This window comes from Tachysurus vachellii, chromosome 7 (assembly GCF_030014155.1).
Source record: "Tachysurus vachellii isolate PV-2020 chromosome 7, HZAU_Pvac_v1, whole genome shotgun sequence".
In the NCBI taxonomy this organism is placed as follows: Eukaryota; Metazoa; Chordata; class Actinopteri; order Siluriformes; family Bagridae; genus Tachysurus; species Tachysurus vachellii.
In genome coordinates this window covers 2,219,943-2,238,172 of record NC_083466.1, presented here as the reverse complement: position 1 = coordinate 2,238,172, position 18,230 = coordinate 2,219,943, and the positions used below count along the sequence as shown (strand labels likewise).

Below are 18,230 nucleotides of genomic sequence, written 5' to 3'. Positions count from 1 at the left end.
TTTTTAACTTTGTTATTATTTGCAAAAAAAAAAATCTATATGCAATAACATTGTTGTTGTTTTTCTTTTTTTATCTGGTCGTTTTGGGTAATTACGTTTCGGGATCTTAGGCCGCGTTCACACTGCAAGTCACTGCTCAATTCGGATATTTTGCTAAGAGCTGATTTTTTTTGTTTGGCTGTTCACATTACCTTTTAAAATGTGGCCTATATCAGATACCAGTGTGAACTGTTTGCTGTTTCGAACTGACCCGCATGCCAAAGTTTCGCTAAAGTTGGCGAGGTTATGGAGGAAGTAAGCGTTTTCGCTTTTCTTTCTAAATGTTTGTGTAATGGCAGCACAGAGACGCAGTGTTTTGAAAATTTCAGATGTCGAGGGTAACTTTTGATGATTTGATCCATTTTGTAGGCGTAGTCACGTTTGTGTGCGAACTCGCCGGCGCATAATTGTGACGAATGTCGATGTAGATTGTCGTAAAAGTCGCATCAAATCCGCCTCGGTTGTTCACACCGCGGCCACATTGGAAAAAAATCAGATTTGGGTCTGATTCAGGACCACATATGGAAGTGGTCTGAATCTGATTTGAAAAAAATCAGATCTGGGCCAGATTTGAGTGTTCACACTACTCCTGAAGAAGTCTGACCTGGTCACTTGACCCCAAAAAAATCAGATTTGGGCCACTTTTTCCTGCAGTGTGAACGTGGCCTTAATGATTTTGTAAAATTGATTTTGATTACGACTTTGTTTAGCACATATTAATGGTCCTATTCAATCTATTTAACACAAAGGATCATTTTTTGGCATATGGGAATAAAAAACAATACAGCAAATCGTTGATGAAGAACAGGGCAGCTGGTGAGCACATCTTTCTCTTCTATTGTGCTGGGTTGTATAAGACTTATGGAGTGAACTTTGAGGACTTGGCAAGGTCGTTCTATCAAGTGAGCTCATAAATAGCAAGGCAGATCTAATCTGTGTTGTTCATTAACTGAGATAGACGAATAAAGGTCCTGTGGGTTCAATCTTTTCAGCGTTTTAGCTTTTAGCGTTTCTGTCTCTGTTAGGAAATAATAAACAGTAGGTAACCTTGTTAAAACATCAGGTGAACAAAGACATCTTGCCAGTGCAGAAAAAGACCAAACCCTGTAAACAACTAGCAGCTTTGCATTTGATTACGATGCCCTGAGGCTTCTCTGATGTCAGGATCTTGAACACAAGATCCTGTGTTCTTGTGTTCTTGTACACAAGATTTCTAGTTCTTTATTACGGACCTCTTTTTTATCATCCAAACACGGACAGATATAGAAACAAATGTGCAGCTGATTCACTCAAGTCTCTAGATGTTAGATGATTTGTTATCTGATCTTCCCTACAAAGGCCATCATGCTTGAGGGGTTTCAATCCAATCCAGTAGGAACCTCTCCAGATGTTGTTGTGATGTCTTTTTTTTTTTTACACCAAATTAGTCAAGTTTCTAAATAATCCACAACTCATTTTAAAGCAAATAAATTAAATAAAATTTTAGCAACTATCTTGGTAAAGATATGTAGCAAAGATTGTGAAGGGATGCGGAAAGGGAATTAAAGAAAGGACAATATCAGTACATCAGAGATCAACATTTAACCAATAATTTAGCTGGAGAGTTTCCTTAAACATGGCAACCCTGGTCAGTTTAGTTTAGTTTACTTGACTGTATGTTGTGACGTCTCAAGTCTAAAAACCAATACTTTTAATACCAATACATTCATTCATTCACTCATCTTCTACCGCTTATCCGAACTACCTCGGGTCATGGGGAGCCTGTGCCTATCTCAGGCATCATCGGGCATCAAGGCAGGATACACCCTGGACGGAGTGCCAACCCATCACAGGGCACACACACATTCTCATTCACTCACACAATCACACACTACGGACAATTTTCCAGAGATGCCAATCAACCTACCATGCATGTCTTTGGACCGGGTGAGGAAACTGGAGTACCCGGAGGAAACCCCCGAGGCACGGGGAGAACATGCAAACTCCACACACACAAGGTGGAGGCGGGAATCGAACCCCCAACTTTGGAGGTGTGAGGGGAACGTGCTAGACCCTGGAGGTGTGCTAACCACTAAGCCACCGTGCCCCCTTAATACCAATACATTTCTTTATTAAATAGAATTATAATAAATTATAATTCAATTTTAGAAGTGTAGAAATTTTTTTAGGATGTGGTAGACTAGTGGTGAAGGTGTCGGATTACCACTGCTGGGCCCCTGAGCAAGGCCCTTAACCCTCAATTGCTCAGTTTTATAAAATGAGATAAAAATGTAAGTCGCTCTGGATATGGGCGTCTGCTAAATGCTGTAAATGTTAAAAAAATGCTTAGTAAAAAATCTGATTTTGTCTTTTTTGAAACGCTGTAACTAGAAAAAAATAAATCCCAAGCAGTGCTGCACAAATTTAAACACGAGCTTCGTGTCATAATCCCTTAAAATGAGCTTAACGTCCTATTTCACAAGCTTTTCTCAGTCTTGATTAAGTCTAATCCTGAAGAGAATTAAACAGCAAGGGAAAAGAAATAAAGGAACAATTGAAATCTGTCTTTTTTTTTTTTTTTTTTTTTTTTTTTTTTGGTTTGTTTGTTTAAAATGATGCACTGTTGCTCTGCTGAAACTTGAGCTCCTGAACCACAAATATTTACTCAAACCTTCTTTCCGTTCTGTTCTTACTTCCGACCAGGAGGTCATGACTAATTATATTTTATTGTATTTTTTTTAACATCATTGGTCTCCATTTTTGATCATGATCTCATTAAAGAAACGTGCTCTTTTATGTTCTTTCAAATTGCAAAGGAGAAAAAGACTATTGTGAGGCTGCCAGTAAAAAGTTTAGTCATCATGTGGTTTTTGGTTAGTTAATCACACAAATTAAAGAATATAATTAAAGTAAAAAAAATCCACCCTAATCAACGTTAAATAGTATTTTTTTGACTTAATAGTTTAAACTACTTTCATGTGCGTGTTGGATTATTTCCATTATATTGGATTATATAACCTTTAACCATAATGCAGCAGGAAATAAACACTTTAATGTCACTCCATCTGTCTTTTTTTCTCTACCATGTATCCTAACATTTCCACAGATAAAGCTTTTATTAGATAACTGTAAACTGTCTTCAGATGTTAGGCTGGGATTAAGATTAAGATAGACGAATCTTCAAAACAAACTGCATTTTTTTATAATTTTTTTTGCTATGTGATATTTAATGTGAAACGCGTTCACTATCCTGCCTCGTGGACTGTTTTTTATGAGAAAGAGTTTGCAGGTTTTGATAGTCAAGGTGTTGACGATTATTATGATTCATGAGTATAATTTAAATCATGGGCCGTTTTATTAAATCTCAGCCATGTGGAGTTTCAGAAAGACTGGAAGATATAAACTGTGTAGCGTGACCCAGGCGTAGTATAGATTTCAGGAAAAATGATGTCGTTTACCAAAATAAAAAAATAAAAAACACGTTTATTTGGAAAATCAAAAACATTCATATGAACCATCCAAAAAAACTAACTAAAGATTATCTGTCAGTGATGTTTTGTTAAAAGAAATTTTCCAGACACAAGAAGCAATTGGCTGGAGGACATCCAGAAAAATGTTGCGTCACTTTGCCAAAGACCACAGTTTACATACAAAAACATCCAAAATTCATCCAAAGATTGTGGGTCCGTTGCATAGCTGGTTTGAATTTGACCAAATAGGTGTATGTGGTCAATTACATTAGACAAAGTTTATTATATTAATTCACAGTAAACTGCTTATTAAAAGCAAAAGTTGCTCTTTGATGATATGCCGCAGGAATTGAAAGACAAAAATACAGTCAGGGGGAAGTATTCATTTATTAGGAGACTTGTTTGTTCTTGTTCTCAGATATATCTACGAATTGTCTTTTGACATAAATAAGAACACAAAAGTTTTGCATTCTTAATCAGATTTATAGAGCAAAAGGATTCAGACACCACGAATTAACAACAATGTTGAAAAGTTCATGCTGTCAATCACAGTTCTGAGGCATCTGCGCAAAGTTTTAATTAGCTTGTTTGCAAGTTTGGTGCATTACTCTTGGCTCCCCCTGGATAATGACCATGGACATTTTAGGCAGTCGTTTCGATCTACACTTCAGGTGAAAAATACCAGTCGATGACTTTTTTTGGGCCACGTTCACACTGCAGGTAAAAGTAGCCCAAGTCTGATTTTTTTGGGGTCAATTGACCAGGTCAGACTTCTTCAGGAGTAGTGTGAACACTCAAATCCAGCCCAGATCTGATTTTTTCAAATCCGATTCAGACCACTTCCATATGTGGTCCTGAATCAGACCCAAATCTGATTTTTTCCAACGTGGCCGCAGTGTGAACAACCGAGGCGGATTTGATGCGACTTTTACGTCAATCTACATCGACATTCGTCACAATTATGCGCCGGCGAGTACGCACACAAACGTGACTAAGCCTACAAAATGGATCAAATAATCAAAAGTTGCCCTCGACATCCGAAAAAATTTCAAAACACTGCATCTCTGTGCTGCCGTTACACAAACATTTAGAAAGAAAAGCGAAAACGCTTACTTCCTCCATAACCTCGCCAACTTTAGCGCAACTTTAGCGTGCTGCGTGTGACGTCATTGTTATTGTTTGCGCATGCGGGTCAGTTCGAAACAGCAAACAGTTCACACTGGTATCTGATATAGGCCACATTTTAAAAGGTAATGTGAACAGCCAAACAAAAAAAATCAGATATGAGCAAAATATCCGAATTGAGCATTAAGACTTGCAGTGTGAACGCGGCTTTGGATGCAAAAGGTGGAGTTTGTTTGTTGTCCAGTGAGGGTCAGTGGTTTTTGTAATATGTCCTGGTACAACAATATTGCTCCATTCATGGTGCGTTCATGGTCCATTCATGGACTGTTCATGGAAGTGGTGGCTCAAGTCATTAATGATCTGGGTTGCTGATAGGTGGATTGGGGTTCAAGCCCCATCTTTGCCAAGCTGCCACTATTGGGCAAATGAAAATGGCCCTTAACCATCCCTGCTCCAGGGGTGCTGTATCGTAGCTACCTCTGTACTCTGACCTCTACCTCCTCGGTTGAGATATGTAAAGAAAAACATTCTCCTGTAATGAATGCTGGTGATAATACAGATATAGAAAGATTCAATTTCCTTCAATGACACATGTTGTCCTGGTGTCAGTTGTAGAGAAGCAGCCCCGTGTAAAGATGCTCGTTCTGTACCTCCTGTTCTTCACTGTAGGCATGGTGTCGTCTCCATCTATTCCTGCTTTACTTCTACCTGTTGTGTAGGTGTGTTACAACTGTCTAGATTGTGATACAGTTGTTGTTCGTGCTGCTTTCCAGTCCATCCTGCAACTCTTTTCCTTACGGCTTTGTTTTCTTGCTCGTTGTTTATTGTTGCATGGCAAATCTGTCTGGAGAAAATTAGCTGCAGTTCCGTGAACTTTTCACTTGCATATTTTCAAATCAATTGTCACAATATGTTGTCCCTATAGCTTCAGGATTGTCCTTAATGTGAAGAATGATTGCTACTCTCTCTGTGAGCTCGTGGATGTAGAAGAGGGCAGATCACACTTTTCTCTGAGTCCTGTGCATGAGCAGCAGTTTAAAAGTACCTTTGGCTTACCTCTCTCTCAGATTGTATCTGGTATATGTCAGGGGTGAGCTGGGAATCATCAAAAGACTCAAATGTCCAAGAAGATCCAAAAACAGAGAAGAAAAATGAAGTGAATATGAAGAAAAACAAGACAATTTTTATATGTTTGTGTCTAAAATTATTTTTTAAGGTTCTTTATAACTTAAAAAACATGTATACGTACCAGTGTATAATCTGTAGATTACGATACAAATGTAGACCTCGGGTCATCCCTGGGAACTGTTATTTAGTTCTTCAAGCAGGCCTGGGTTTGGCTTTGGTGGTATCAAAAACAGAGGATTTGGCTACTTCATTGATAAAAGAACTGCAAGATCTGAACATCGCAGCAGACTGGAAATCATTATTGTTAGTGTCCTGAAACACACCCCTTATTTTACTGACTTTACACACAGCTGTCTGTTTTGGCTCAGAGAAACAGACAAACAGTTCAGGATGCTGTGTTTTTTTTTTTCAAGTATTCTTTAAATGGTGGAACTAAATCATGGCTCCAGATAGCTGATTAGAAATTCAGGGGGTTCGTGCACCAAGCTGCACACTTTTGGTCGCTTGAGATAGTGTCTTATCCGTATGTTCTACAGGGCTGCTACATCATGGCTGACCCCAGCTTCTTAGCGCTCTGCGATATGTCAAGAATGAACTCCAATGTACTTGATAAATCAAGTTTGTTTTTTTTCTAAACGGACAAAACATAAAGATGTCTTTATATGAATTTAATTCAATTTCTCAGCAACTTTCAGCTGATGATTATGATCTGCTAATGAAGTGAGCTGAAACCTGTAGAGATATCAAAGAGCATTTTAGCCATTAGCTTGCTATGTTAACTAGATTAGCTAGCCAGATGAAATTTCTTTGTTAAACCTGCTGTTACAGCCTGCAGTAATATTTAGAAACATTCATTCATTCATTCATTTTCTACCACTTATCCGAACTACCTCGGGTCACGGGGAGCCTGTGCCTATCTCAGGCGTCATCGGGCATCAAGCACGATACACCCTGGACGGAGTGCCAACCCATCGCAGGGCACACACACACTCTCATTCACTCACGCAATCACACACTACGGACAATTTTCCAGAGATGCCAATCAACCTACAATGCATGTCTTTGGACCGGGGGAGGAAACCGGAGTACCCGGAGGAAACCCCCGAGGCACGGGGAGAACATGCAAACTCCACACACACAAGGTGGAGGCGGGAATCGAACCCCGACCCTGGAGGTGTGAGCCGAACGTGCTAACCACTAAGCCTTGCCCCACCGTGCCCTATTAGAATCATTTGTAAGGTATATCTTTAGATAGATAGCTAAGTATGTAGCTATTAAAATGAGCCTAATAACACAAAAATATTGAAATAAAATAAATAATTAAATACCCTAGCCAGCTAGCTTTTGCTTAGTTAATTACTGCTCAAAAAGACGTTTTTAGATGTAAAACATTTTATTCTTCTTTATTCAGAGAATATTTATTCTTACTCTCTTGTACAGTTTTACTCAAATGACTTATTGCTAAAGTGGCGTTACTTTTGCTCAAGTCATCTTCACTGGAATTGTTTGGAAGGTTGATTTTCAAAACTGTTCTTCTTCCAAGGTAAAAAGAGAAAAAAAAAAATTCTATAAATACACAAAAAAATTAATGTTAGATATGTAATTATATAAGATATAAGTATGACCTAGCAATGGAAAGCAGAGAAAATGCACAAGCTTGGATTTATTACCGTACCATTCTGCACAGCTGTGTTTGGTGTTTTTCTGTTTTCTGACTACAGATGGCTGTTGGACGGTCAGGAGTTGAACGCCATAATTCTAAGGAATAAATCCTAAATCATGCACATTGGTTATTTATTTGATGCCATGCTTAAATGTTCTTGCGTGGGTTTTATTTTGTAACGTGTTTACGCCAAAATAATAATATACTTTAACAATTAAAAAAATATGTCATTTCAGGTAGCGTAATTAACAACCTTTGAAACATAGTTGGTTCTCAAAACAGCTATGGCAATAACCTCGCTGAGGGGGCAAGATTAGAAACATGTTTTACAACAGATTTAGAGTTAAAAGCAAAGATATAAATCTTACGTTTGTTAATTTTTTTAGCGTAGTCTTGCAATCATTAGTTTTTTAATGATTTATGGCTAAAAAGGGCAAAAAAACGTTTTCAATTTAGCCACAATTTATGTGACTCGTAATTCTGGATTTACTGTTATAGTAGTTTGTTCATAGCTGGGTCTGCCAAGAGTCTCCGGAAAAAGGCAACGAGATCGTGAAAGGTCGCCTGTTTGTTCCTGCTGTGCTGGAAATGATCATTTTAATGCAGTTCAACCTTAGGATTCTACTTACAACCTTGAGGTTCTGTACTTGGTTCTGTACAAAAAGAACTGTTGGTGATCAATGAAGGTTTAAAGAATTAAACAAGCACAATCTTCTCATTTTGTTTGAAATTAATTACACTTGGTTTGAATTTTCTGAATTTTCTTGTCTAAATTTTTATATAATAATAATAAGAAGAGGGGGCACGGTGGCTTAGTGGTTAGCACGTTCGCCTCACACCTGAGAGTGTGTGTGTGTGCCCTGCGATGGGTTGGCACTCCGTCCAGGGAAGAAGAAGAAGAAGATGAAAGAATGATCTAATTTGGATTCACAGAACCAAACCCCACTGGGTTCTCTCAAATGAATCCTGCAAAATGATTGTATATAAAGGACTATTTTGAGGTTCCACACAGGAAGCAAGTAATTGAACCATCTTAGGCTCGACGTAGAACCATTCCCTTCTAAGAGTCTATGCCAGCCATGAATTTGGAGGAGCTATGTATGTTTTGGGATATGTTTAGTGATTGTGGTGCCATTTTGTTAGTTAGTGTTGTTTGTTATAATAGCGGAAAACTGGAGTTCATGTGTAATGTAGTATTTACAACACTGTTTTATAGGATAAAGAAAACCCCATACATATGGGGTAAATTGTCATGTTGTAGTCAAGAACAACATTGTATAGTTTTAAGGTGGTTCAAAGCCAAGTCCACATTGTGTCCAAATGTTAGCAATAGCAAAAAATGATCCTTTTCTAAGCCTTGATTTCAAATATTTGGCACTATTCACACACTGGACCGCTGATTAGGCTGCTTTTGAGAGTAAGCAATTACATTTGTCAAACTTTGTTCCTTTCAAACGCAAAAACATGATCATTCGTCAACATAATTACATAATTTTAACACTCATTTTCCACCAAGAGACTAATGCCCAAGGATGAGTCTAGCCAAATATAAATGTCAAGAATCGAGCCCAAGGGTTCCTCCTAAAATCCAAGAACTTTCATTCTTACTCGCTAATTTCCAGTAAAATTCAACATCATGTTAATCCAGAAATCCAGCATAGAGCAGAGATTTGATCTCGGGTGTTTGATGGTGTTGATACTTGATGGAAGGGCTCTTTGTGCAGAGCACCACCTTCAGCATGGAGTTCAACATCATTGTGGTTAATGATATCTAATGTTATGGGACATCTGCGATAAACAAATGACTCTCTTTCATCACTTCCTGCTTAGTAGAAGCTATAAAAATGACATAGTATTGCAAATAAAATGATTTTTTAATAAATGCTTAATAAATTGAATTCTTCCCTGAAAGAGTTACAATGGAAACAATTGCAAATACTGTTAAAAGGAACTGTATTAATTATAATTTTATTAGCAACAGAGAATAAACACACAGACACATTATACCAAGGCGGTCAAGCCCTTGTGAAAATACAATAAAACAGCCTTCTTAATGCCCACACCAGATGTACACTTCTAAAAATGTGCTGATGGTCGATTTCCAGATGAAAAGGCACTGCTGGAACTCAACATCATTTCTCATCTTGTAAATAGTTCGGATCTTTTTCATCCCAGCTGTTCAGACCACTCCAACATATTTCTGCCACGTAAAAAAAATTAATAAAAAAAAAAAATAGTTATGGCTTGTAAATATCACCAGATATCATTTTACTCTAGGTGTTTCGATCACTTAACCTTTCAAACTCACTTCCAAGACTCTGACTATGTCTCTCCAGAATGCAGATGATGGAAGTTCTATGCCTTGTCCGTGAGATATGTTGATCTGGGTAAGCTCATTCGTTCGCTGTCTTCTGAGGTTGAATCACTCCAGCATGCTGCGTGGCTTCTCTTTGCCAACAGGAGCTCCAAACTGGGGAAGTAGAAGAAACATTGAGTTGTTTTCTGTGACTGAATTTTCTCTTAATATCCACCGCATATAAATCTTTAAAAGTCAACAATGAAAGCGAGACTGAAAAATCATCCTTTTCAAAGCCTTTATTTCAAATATTTGGCACTATTCACACACTGGACCACAGATTAGGCTGTTTTAGAGGATAAGAAATTACATTTGTCAAATTTTGTTCCTGTGAAAAGCAAAAACATAATCATTTCGACAACATAACAACTTAATATTAACGCTTGTTTTCCAGCAAGAGGCCGATGTCCAAGACCGATACTAACCAAATATCTATGTCAAGAGAAAGTCCAAGTCAATAGAGAAAACATCTTGAGACTGGATTAGAGTCCAAGAGCTTTTATTCTTATTCGACATCACCGTAATCCAGAAATACAACATAGACCTAGTGGAGAAGTTGGTAGAAATGCAGCAGAGACTCGGACTCAGGTAGTTAGCGAGCTACGAGGTAACAGATTGATGGTATTGGTGTTGATACTTTTGGAAATAATGTTAGACAACCAGACAGACCTAAGGACTCTTTGTTCAGAGACCCCGCTGGCACTACATTCAGCAGGCAGTCCAAAAGGATTGTGGGTACGATTTTTTTGGAAAGAGCATGTGCTGTTTTATGAAACTCATCAGCAACAAGGTGATGTAATGCCATCGAGTCCTTCATTCATCTGCTACCACAGAGGTTTTTTTAAAAAACGGCTTTATTAATCAGAGACTTGCGGGAGATCTGAGAAAAACAAATGACTTCTGTTTATCACTTCCTGCTTCAGACCATCTGTAAACTCACCTTTTTCTTTTTGTTCCCTCTTTTAAAAGAGACATGTTAAATACACAATACACCCTTGTCCTTATCAGTGATTCTAGATATTTTTCTTTTTTTTTTTTTTAATAAAAGTGTTCAAAATTGATTTATTCCCTGAATGAGTTCCTATGAAAATGGTAATTTGTGAAAGGACGTGTATTAATTATACACTTCATTAGCAACAGACAATAAACACACAGACACATTATACCAAGACGGTTAAACCCTAGTGAAAATACAATAAAACAGCCTTCTTAATGCCCACACCAGATGTACACTTCTAAAAATGTGCCGATGGTCGATTTCCAGATGAAAAGGCACTGCTGGAACTCCATCATTTCTCATCTTGTAAATAGTTCGGATCTTTTTTCATCCCAGCTTTTTAGACCACTCCAACATATTTCTGCCACGTAAAAAAAACAAAACAAAACAAAACAGTTATGGTTTGTAAATATCAACAGATATCATTCCGATGATGGTAGTTCTAAGCCTGGTCCTTGAAATATGTTGATCTGGAGAAGCTCACGTGTTCGCTGTCTTCTGAGGCCGAACCACTCCAGCAAGCTGCGTGGTTTATCTTTGCCAAATGGAGCTCCGGACTGCGGAGGTAAAGAAACGCAGAGTTTTGTTTATTTCTCAGACAGAACTTCCACCATCAACAACTCACATACTAATCTTTATCATTTCTCAATGCTTTGAGTTTCTTAACCTGGTTACCTTTAAGTCGTTTGTCCAACATTACCCACAATGCCGTTGGACTACCTGCTGATGTATCTGTAGTGGAATTCCGTATCTACTGTACCTACTCTAAATAAAGTGACGCGGCGGCACTTTACACGATACAAAAGGAGTCGAATGTGTTGGACTATTATCGTGATATTTATGTATTTAACCTACGACCTGTTCAGCTACCTGTCCGTGCTGTAAATGGCTGAAAACGGGTTTCTACATCAATGATTTATTGTTAGTAAACCATCAAGAATGTGTGTGAGAATTGTAATGGTTCTGACCAGCGAACGAGGACTTGAAACAATAAACTTGTTTTTTGTTTTTTTTTTGTGTGTGATTTGTTTCATATTGAGACAAAACAAACAGCCAGCAAACCAAAATGTTTCGCTTTTTGCTCCAACACAGACAAAACAAATGGAAATTTGTTCGTTCTAAAGCTTCAGCCGTGAATGTAAACTGTCACAAAAATAAAGAAGAAATTCAGGCTTATGGATAAGATTCACTTCCTAGGCATTTCACCTCTTCCTCATAAACAACCACAAGCATTTGAAGATACTGAGGCGTGATAGTACTGTACGTGTGTATGTGTGTGTGTATGTGTGTGTGTTTGTGTGTGTTTGTGCGTGTGTGTGTTATCCAGACAGTTTGATTCACGAATGAGTAATATTTTATGGCTCAGCTGTAAAAGAAAATAGTGGTCTCTTTCCACTCCCTATTGCGAATCCTAAACCGCAGGCCTTAAGTCAGAGGAATACGAGCGAATTACTTGAAAATACTTGGAACATATTTCTTTAGGATTTTCTGCAGCAAAACTATTACGATTTTAGTATCAAGTTATTATTTGAATCAATTCCATGTCATGATCCTATTTTCTGTGTGTTCGCGCACGCTGACTTTTCTGGTTTTGTGTAGATTGGATATGACAGTTTAAGTAAAGAATCACAGTTGGGGGAACGAGCATGCTGATCTAAAAAATAAACAGCAACAGGGTGGTGAAACGTCCTGGCCGATAAACATAATAATTACCTCACCAGCCTCTCGCACTAATTCTCTCACTATCTCTCTCTTACTTATTCTTTCTTTGGGTTAAAAAAAACAACACAAAAACAAGAGCGCATCATACACTTATACAACAGTGATGTTTTGCTTCGATCGTAGAGTCTGTGAGCTGTTGCTCTAGCAACCAAATCCGTCCTTTTACAGACGACGAATCAACACCTTTTGATTCGTGAATCAGAATCAACTCTAGAACTGATTTGCTATACACAAACTATACATGATCAGAAATTCTAAAGAACGAACACCTTCTGTCCGGGTCGCTCGCGTCGTCTGTACGCGCTGCATCGGTTTCTGGTTCTGGGTGAGCGTCATTTAACTCGTTAGAGATGCTGCTGTGAATCACAGAGTGTCCAAGTGAACAGCCTTGACGGAACAGGAATAATGGAATGACAAAATGCACGTGTTCTTTGTGTCGTTACTTCTTGGATTTCTCCAGCCCACTGATTTGGAGCTCTCTGTCCTCCAAGATTCGTCTAAGAGACTGGATTTCTCGCTGCTTATCCTGCAGCTCCCTCTGCAGTCGATGGTTCGTCTCCTCCAGTGTCTCGCAGTAAGCCTGCAACAGTGACAGAGCTGTAAAACCCTTCAAAAAACTTCTCAGAAATATGACACAGGAGGATAATCGGCTCTAACCTTGCTCTCCTCCAGACTATCAAAGGGACCCGGAGGGTCATCCAAGCACAGGAACCCTCTCACTATGTCACTAGGGCAAAAAAGGTGTAGACTTCATTTAAATGTATTCAATAAGCAGTACAAAGACGTCCAGAAATTCTCTTAATGACTTAAAAGTTTTCTTTGAAGTAAACAAACTACAGACAAATGTATTACTTCAGGAACCTACTGGAGAATCAGCCCAACAGTGCACCATCAGCGCAACAGTGCCCCCTTGTGGAACCACCTGGAACTTCTTAGCTCTCCAATGACTGAATATATACAGTAACTGCACGAATCTCATTAGTTTTAAGAGCTGCACTTGTTCTTAAGTACCTCTTAGTCATGTCTTTTTGAGCAACCAGATTGTGGAGAAAAGCTTGCAAGCCAAATTGTCTCTCTTCCAGGAAGTTCATGTCGTAGTTGTCTTTAAAGCGACGCTTGGGTGGCAGAGAGAGTCTGAGTTTTGGAAACATCTCTTTGAGCTGACACACAAACACAAACACATACACATATACACACACACACAATAAAAAAAGAGAAGAACTGGGTCAGGCAGTTACAATGCCTGGACCATTTTACCATCACATGACCTGAGACACTTCCTCCTCACCTTGTCGTGGAGCCTGGTGAAATCGGTGTAGCGCCGAAAAATCACCCAACTTTCATCGGGTGCTCTTCTCACCAGGATCTTGTAGACCTGAGAAAAGCGAAGACGTGATCCGACACGGTCGGGTATGATTCAAAATGAATTTTAAGCCATTGTTACTGTCACAGAGGCTATTCTGAGACACGTGTCGGTGTCTAATAGACAGTTCCACTGGCAAGAATTACTCACATCTGTGTAGTCACACATTTCCTTGACCAGAACCCATAAAAGAATCTTCATAAATTCCTCTTTCTTGTGTCCGAAAAGATAGTTACTTATTTTGGACAAAATTTCTGATGCTGGATGTTTGACTTCCAAATAAACACATAGAAAAATACTGTATGTCAAAGGCTTACCGTGAACTTTGCCCTTTCCTCCATGATTTCATAACCTAATAATGTCGGTACAGGCGGTCTATCGTTCCTCTCGTCTGTACCGGTTCTCGTCCCGTTCTCTTTGCTGACATGATCTGAAAGACTCCCCAGGGATGATGTTCTCCTCTGTGAGTGTGTACCATGTCCAGCAAATGACTTCTCCATAAGATAAAGGCTTACAATGAAGAATTCAATATAAATGAGACACTTCCTCGGTCACGTGGGAGAAGAATCAGGATCTGTGTATATAAAGGAGCAGAAATAGAACCACTCTTATTTCTTAGAGAGCCAGAAGAAACATCTAATCCATATGTAATACAGGATTAAACCAAAACAAATGGCTATAGGAAATAACACCAGAGCTGAGAAGCATTTTATACTTACCAGAGGAAGAAAGAAAGAAAAGAAAGTAAGAAAAATCAGAGTGAGGTTGGTCAGAGATTAGCTGATGACTGCTGCAGCATCCTTATACACACTGGACTAGTTTCAGTAAGAGGCGGGGCATCATTATGACGGACAACCATTTCAACCAATCACATCTCGCGACCGCAAAGGCGTGTACCCACCCACGTGAGCACGAATACCGGAAAACAAAACAAACTGCAGAACGATTTTGTTTATGATATGACGTGTAATATTAATAAGCAACAACTGTGAATTAGGAATGACTAATAATGAAATATAGTCTGTGGAGAGATAAATGTTTGCACATCAAAATTTTAATAAAGGACATATAATAAAGGACAAATAATAATAATAATAATAATAATAATAATAATAATAATAATAATAATAATGTGCGGTTTTCTTTCATTAAATGCTTTTTTTATCAATTGTTTTTTTTTTTCGTTTCATCCCATTTCATAGTGTTTAAAAATGCCGCAAAGTTAAAAATTAAAAAAATTCTAGCTCCCCCTGCTGTTTAACTTTGGAATAGCATGGCAAAATAATTGATTAATACTGAAAACAAAAATCCCATTATATATTTACAATGCAAAAAAATAAATCAAACAATGATATTGTAGAATGAAAAAAACTGATTTATAGATAGATAGATAGATAGATAGATAGATAGATAGATATATTCTACATGTATATTATATATCTACATTATCATAAACATATATTAAAAAAACAGATTTATCTTTCTTTTATTTAAAAAATCAAACAAACAATAAATTATAATACTAGACGTGCTAAGGCATTTTTGTGATAAATAAGCATTATACATTCATTCATTCATTCATCTTCTACCGCTTATCCGAACTACCTCGGGTCACGGGGAGCCTGTGCCTATCTCAGGCGTCATCGGGCATCAAGGCAGGATACACCCTGGACGGAGTGCCAACCCATCGCAGGGCACACACACACACACACACACACACACACACACACAATCACACACTAGGGACAATTTATCCAGAGATGCCAATCAACCTACCATGCATGTCTTTGGACCGGGGGAGGAAACCGGAGTACCCGGCGGAAACCCCTGAGGCACGGGGAGAACATGCAAACTCCACACTCACAAGGTGGAGGCGGGAATCGAACCCCGACGCTGGAGGTGTGAGGCGAACGTGCTAACCACTAAGCCACCGTGCCCCCCTAGCATTATACATTTATTTTAAAAATAATTTAAAATATTTATATATATATATATGATATATATGAATATATATGAATGTGAAATATTAGGCAGAATGTACAGTAAGGTGTATATATAGACACACATAAATAAAATAGTGCAGATGAATGTAAGACACAATATGTGTAGAGAATGAGGAGTATAATATGTTCATTGTATGTAGAATTGTACAGAAGTTATATACAGTATTTTTACAGTGTTCTAACGGTGTAGTGTAAAGTTCAGTAGTGTGATGATGGATGGAAAAAAAAGCTATCCCTGAACCTTCTGGTTCTGGTGCGTATGTTCCTCTCCTTCTTGATGGAAGGAGGTTAAACAGTTTGTGACTGGGATGTGAAGAGTCCTTGATGTTGTTGTGAGCTCTGCGCAGACATCTGGATTCTTTTATAAACATGTATACTAGGAAAGGTTAAAACCGATTGACAGATAAATCTGTGTATTGGACCAGTGAATAAATGTGCAATAATCTAGTAAATTGTATTAATTTTTAAGCTAAGCTATGTTTTAGACTCCATGGAAAATAAGACATAAAATCAGGGTATACATCATAAACGGATGGTCATTAGTCTGTCCAATTTCTAATCGACTGGGTTATATCAAGAAGTGAATCATACATCCATTCATTTTCTGAACATCTTCTCCTACTCAGGGTTGCGGAGAACCTGGACATTATCCCAGGGGACTCGGGTAACAAGCCAGGGAACATTTTATACACTACAGAAAATGTATAGATGTCTTTGGACCGAGGGAGGAAATCAAAATAACTGGAGGAAACCCCCATAGCACAGAGAGAATATGCAAACTCTGGGCACACATTACAGGGGTGGGAATCCAACCCCCAACCCTGGAGGCATAAGGCAACTGTGCTAACCACTAAACCACATGCAGTTGTTGTTTCTGTTCTATTGAACAGAAAGCCCCTTTTAAAGCACAGATTGTTAATGTAAGACGACTAAATTGTATCAACACTCATCACATCCTGAATACAATGTGTAATATTCTTTGGATTTCTGGGAATTTTCCCTTCCTGATGTACTAGATAATATTAGGTGCCATTATTTCTGAAGGTTTCCCAGAAGCCCATTATAGTCTTATTACATCATGTGGAATTCCCAGATTACTTGACAGGGATTTACTGATTTAACTGTACATTATCACATGATGAAAGCACCTCAGGGTCTCTTGGTAAGAAGCCTGAACATATCAAGGAGTTTATTTCCTCCCTAAATAATATACAGCTCTACATAACATAGGTCACGTGTACCAGGACTGTGTGATAATCTAGACCATTTAAAGTCGATCACTTCTTGTTTTTAATATTAAACGAGGCTATAAATATATAAGCAGTTTTCTAAACCAAGAATAAACAAATAAAAGCTTTTTTTTTAACCCTCGACAGATTTGTAAACCCGGAAGTAACTCAGAGGAAATATTCCGATTCCTGTGCTATGATTGGCTATTAGTAACCCAGCCTCCTCCTAACTGATTGGGCAGTTAAAATGTCGTTTACTGTGAAATCCCTATGGCAACCAAAAAAAAATGTGAACGCTTACGTTACTGTAAACTATTCAAAATAATTTATCAAACATGCGTTATTTAGACTGCTAAATATTTATTCTCTATATTTCATTTTGTATACGAGTGCATATAACGATTTAATAAAGCTTGTTAAAAATATATTAAAAAAAATACACCGATTCATTTCTGTCCTGTTAACAACAACAACATCAGCAACAGCATCAACAACAACAAAATCAACAGCAACATCAACAACAACAACAAAATCGACAACAATATAAACATCAACAACAACAGCATCAACAATAACATCAACAACAACCACAACAGCATCAACAATAACATCACCAACAAAATCAGCATCAACAACAGCATCAACAACAACAACATTAACAACATCAACAACAACAACGTCAACAACAGCAACAACATCAACACAAACATCAACAACAACAGCATCAACAACAACAACAAAAACATCAACAACATCAACAGCATCAATAACATCAACATCAACAAAAGCATCAAAATCAACAACAGCATCAACAACAACAACACAACAAAAGTTGCTTCCTTTTTTTCAAATTATATAGTTTTATTCATACATTCTTATATACATTCTTACATCCTTACATATATACATTCTTAAAGATAATATAATTTACACAAATGCATAAATAGTAAAATTCTTTACTTAATATTGCTTAATAGAAGACCACCGCCAGCAATGACATTTTAAAAAAATATATTAAAATGCACTTTATTTATTTTTATTAAATAAACAAGAATAAGATTATGCTTGAACTTTATTATTTTTTTTTTTATAGGAAATGAAAACATTAATTATTTAATTCAATTCAAACCCGCACTTTGTTCAGCCTATACTATAA

At 37.7% G+C, this 18,230-nt stretch overlaps 1 protein-coding gene across 3 annotated transcripts; it reads right to left on the bottom strand.

Moving 5' to 3' along the window:
• Positions 1-10,242: 10,242 nt before the first annotated feature.
• LOC132847851 (sorting nexin-16-like) lies at positions 10,243-14,643 on the bottom strand. 3 transcript variants are annotated; one of them, XM_060873365.1, is made up of 9 exons: positions 14,562-14,643; positions 14,160-14,416; positions 13,768-13,854; positions 13,491-13,639; positions 13,137-13,206; positions 12,923-13,059; positions 12,749-12,835; positions 11,242-11,314; positions 10,243-11,118 (listed from the first exon to the last, which is right to left on the bottom strand). In XM_060873365.1, exons 2-9 carry the CDS (start codon positions 14,340-14,342, stop codon positions 11,098-11,100), a joined length of 807 nt encoding a protein of 268 aa, XP_060729348.1. In that variant the 5' UTR covers positions 14,343-14,416; positions 14,562-14,643; the 3' UTR covers positions 10,243-11,097. The 3 variants fall into 3 exon arrangements, with proteins under 3 accessions (XP_060729348.1, XP_060729346.1, XP_060729347.1); XM_060873363.1 differs by having other exon boundaries at positions 10,243-11,314; XM_060873364.1 differs by having other exon boundaries at positions 10,243-11,314; positions 12,749-12,832.
• Positions 14,644-18,230: the final 3,587 nt, after the last annotated feature.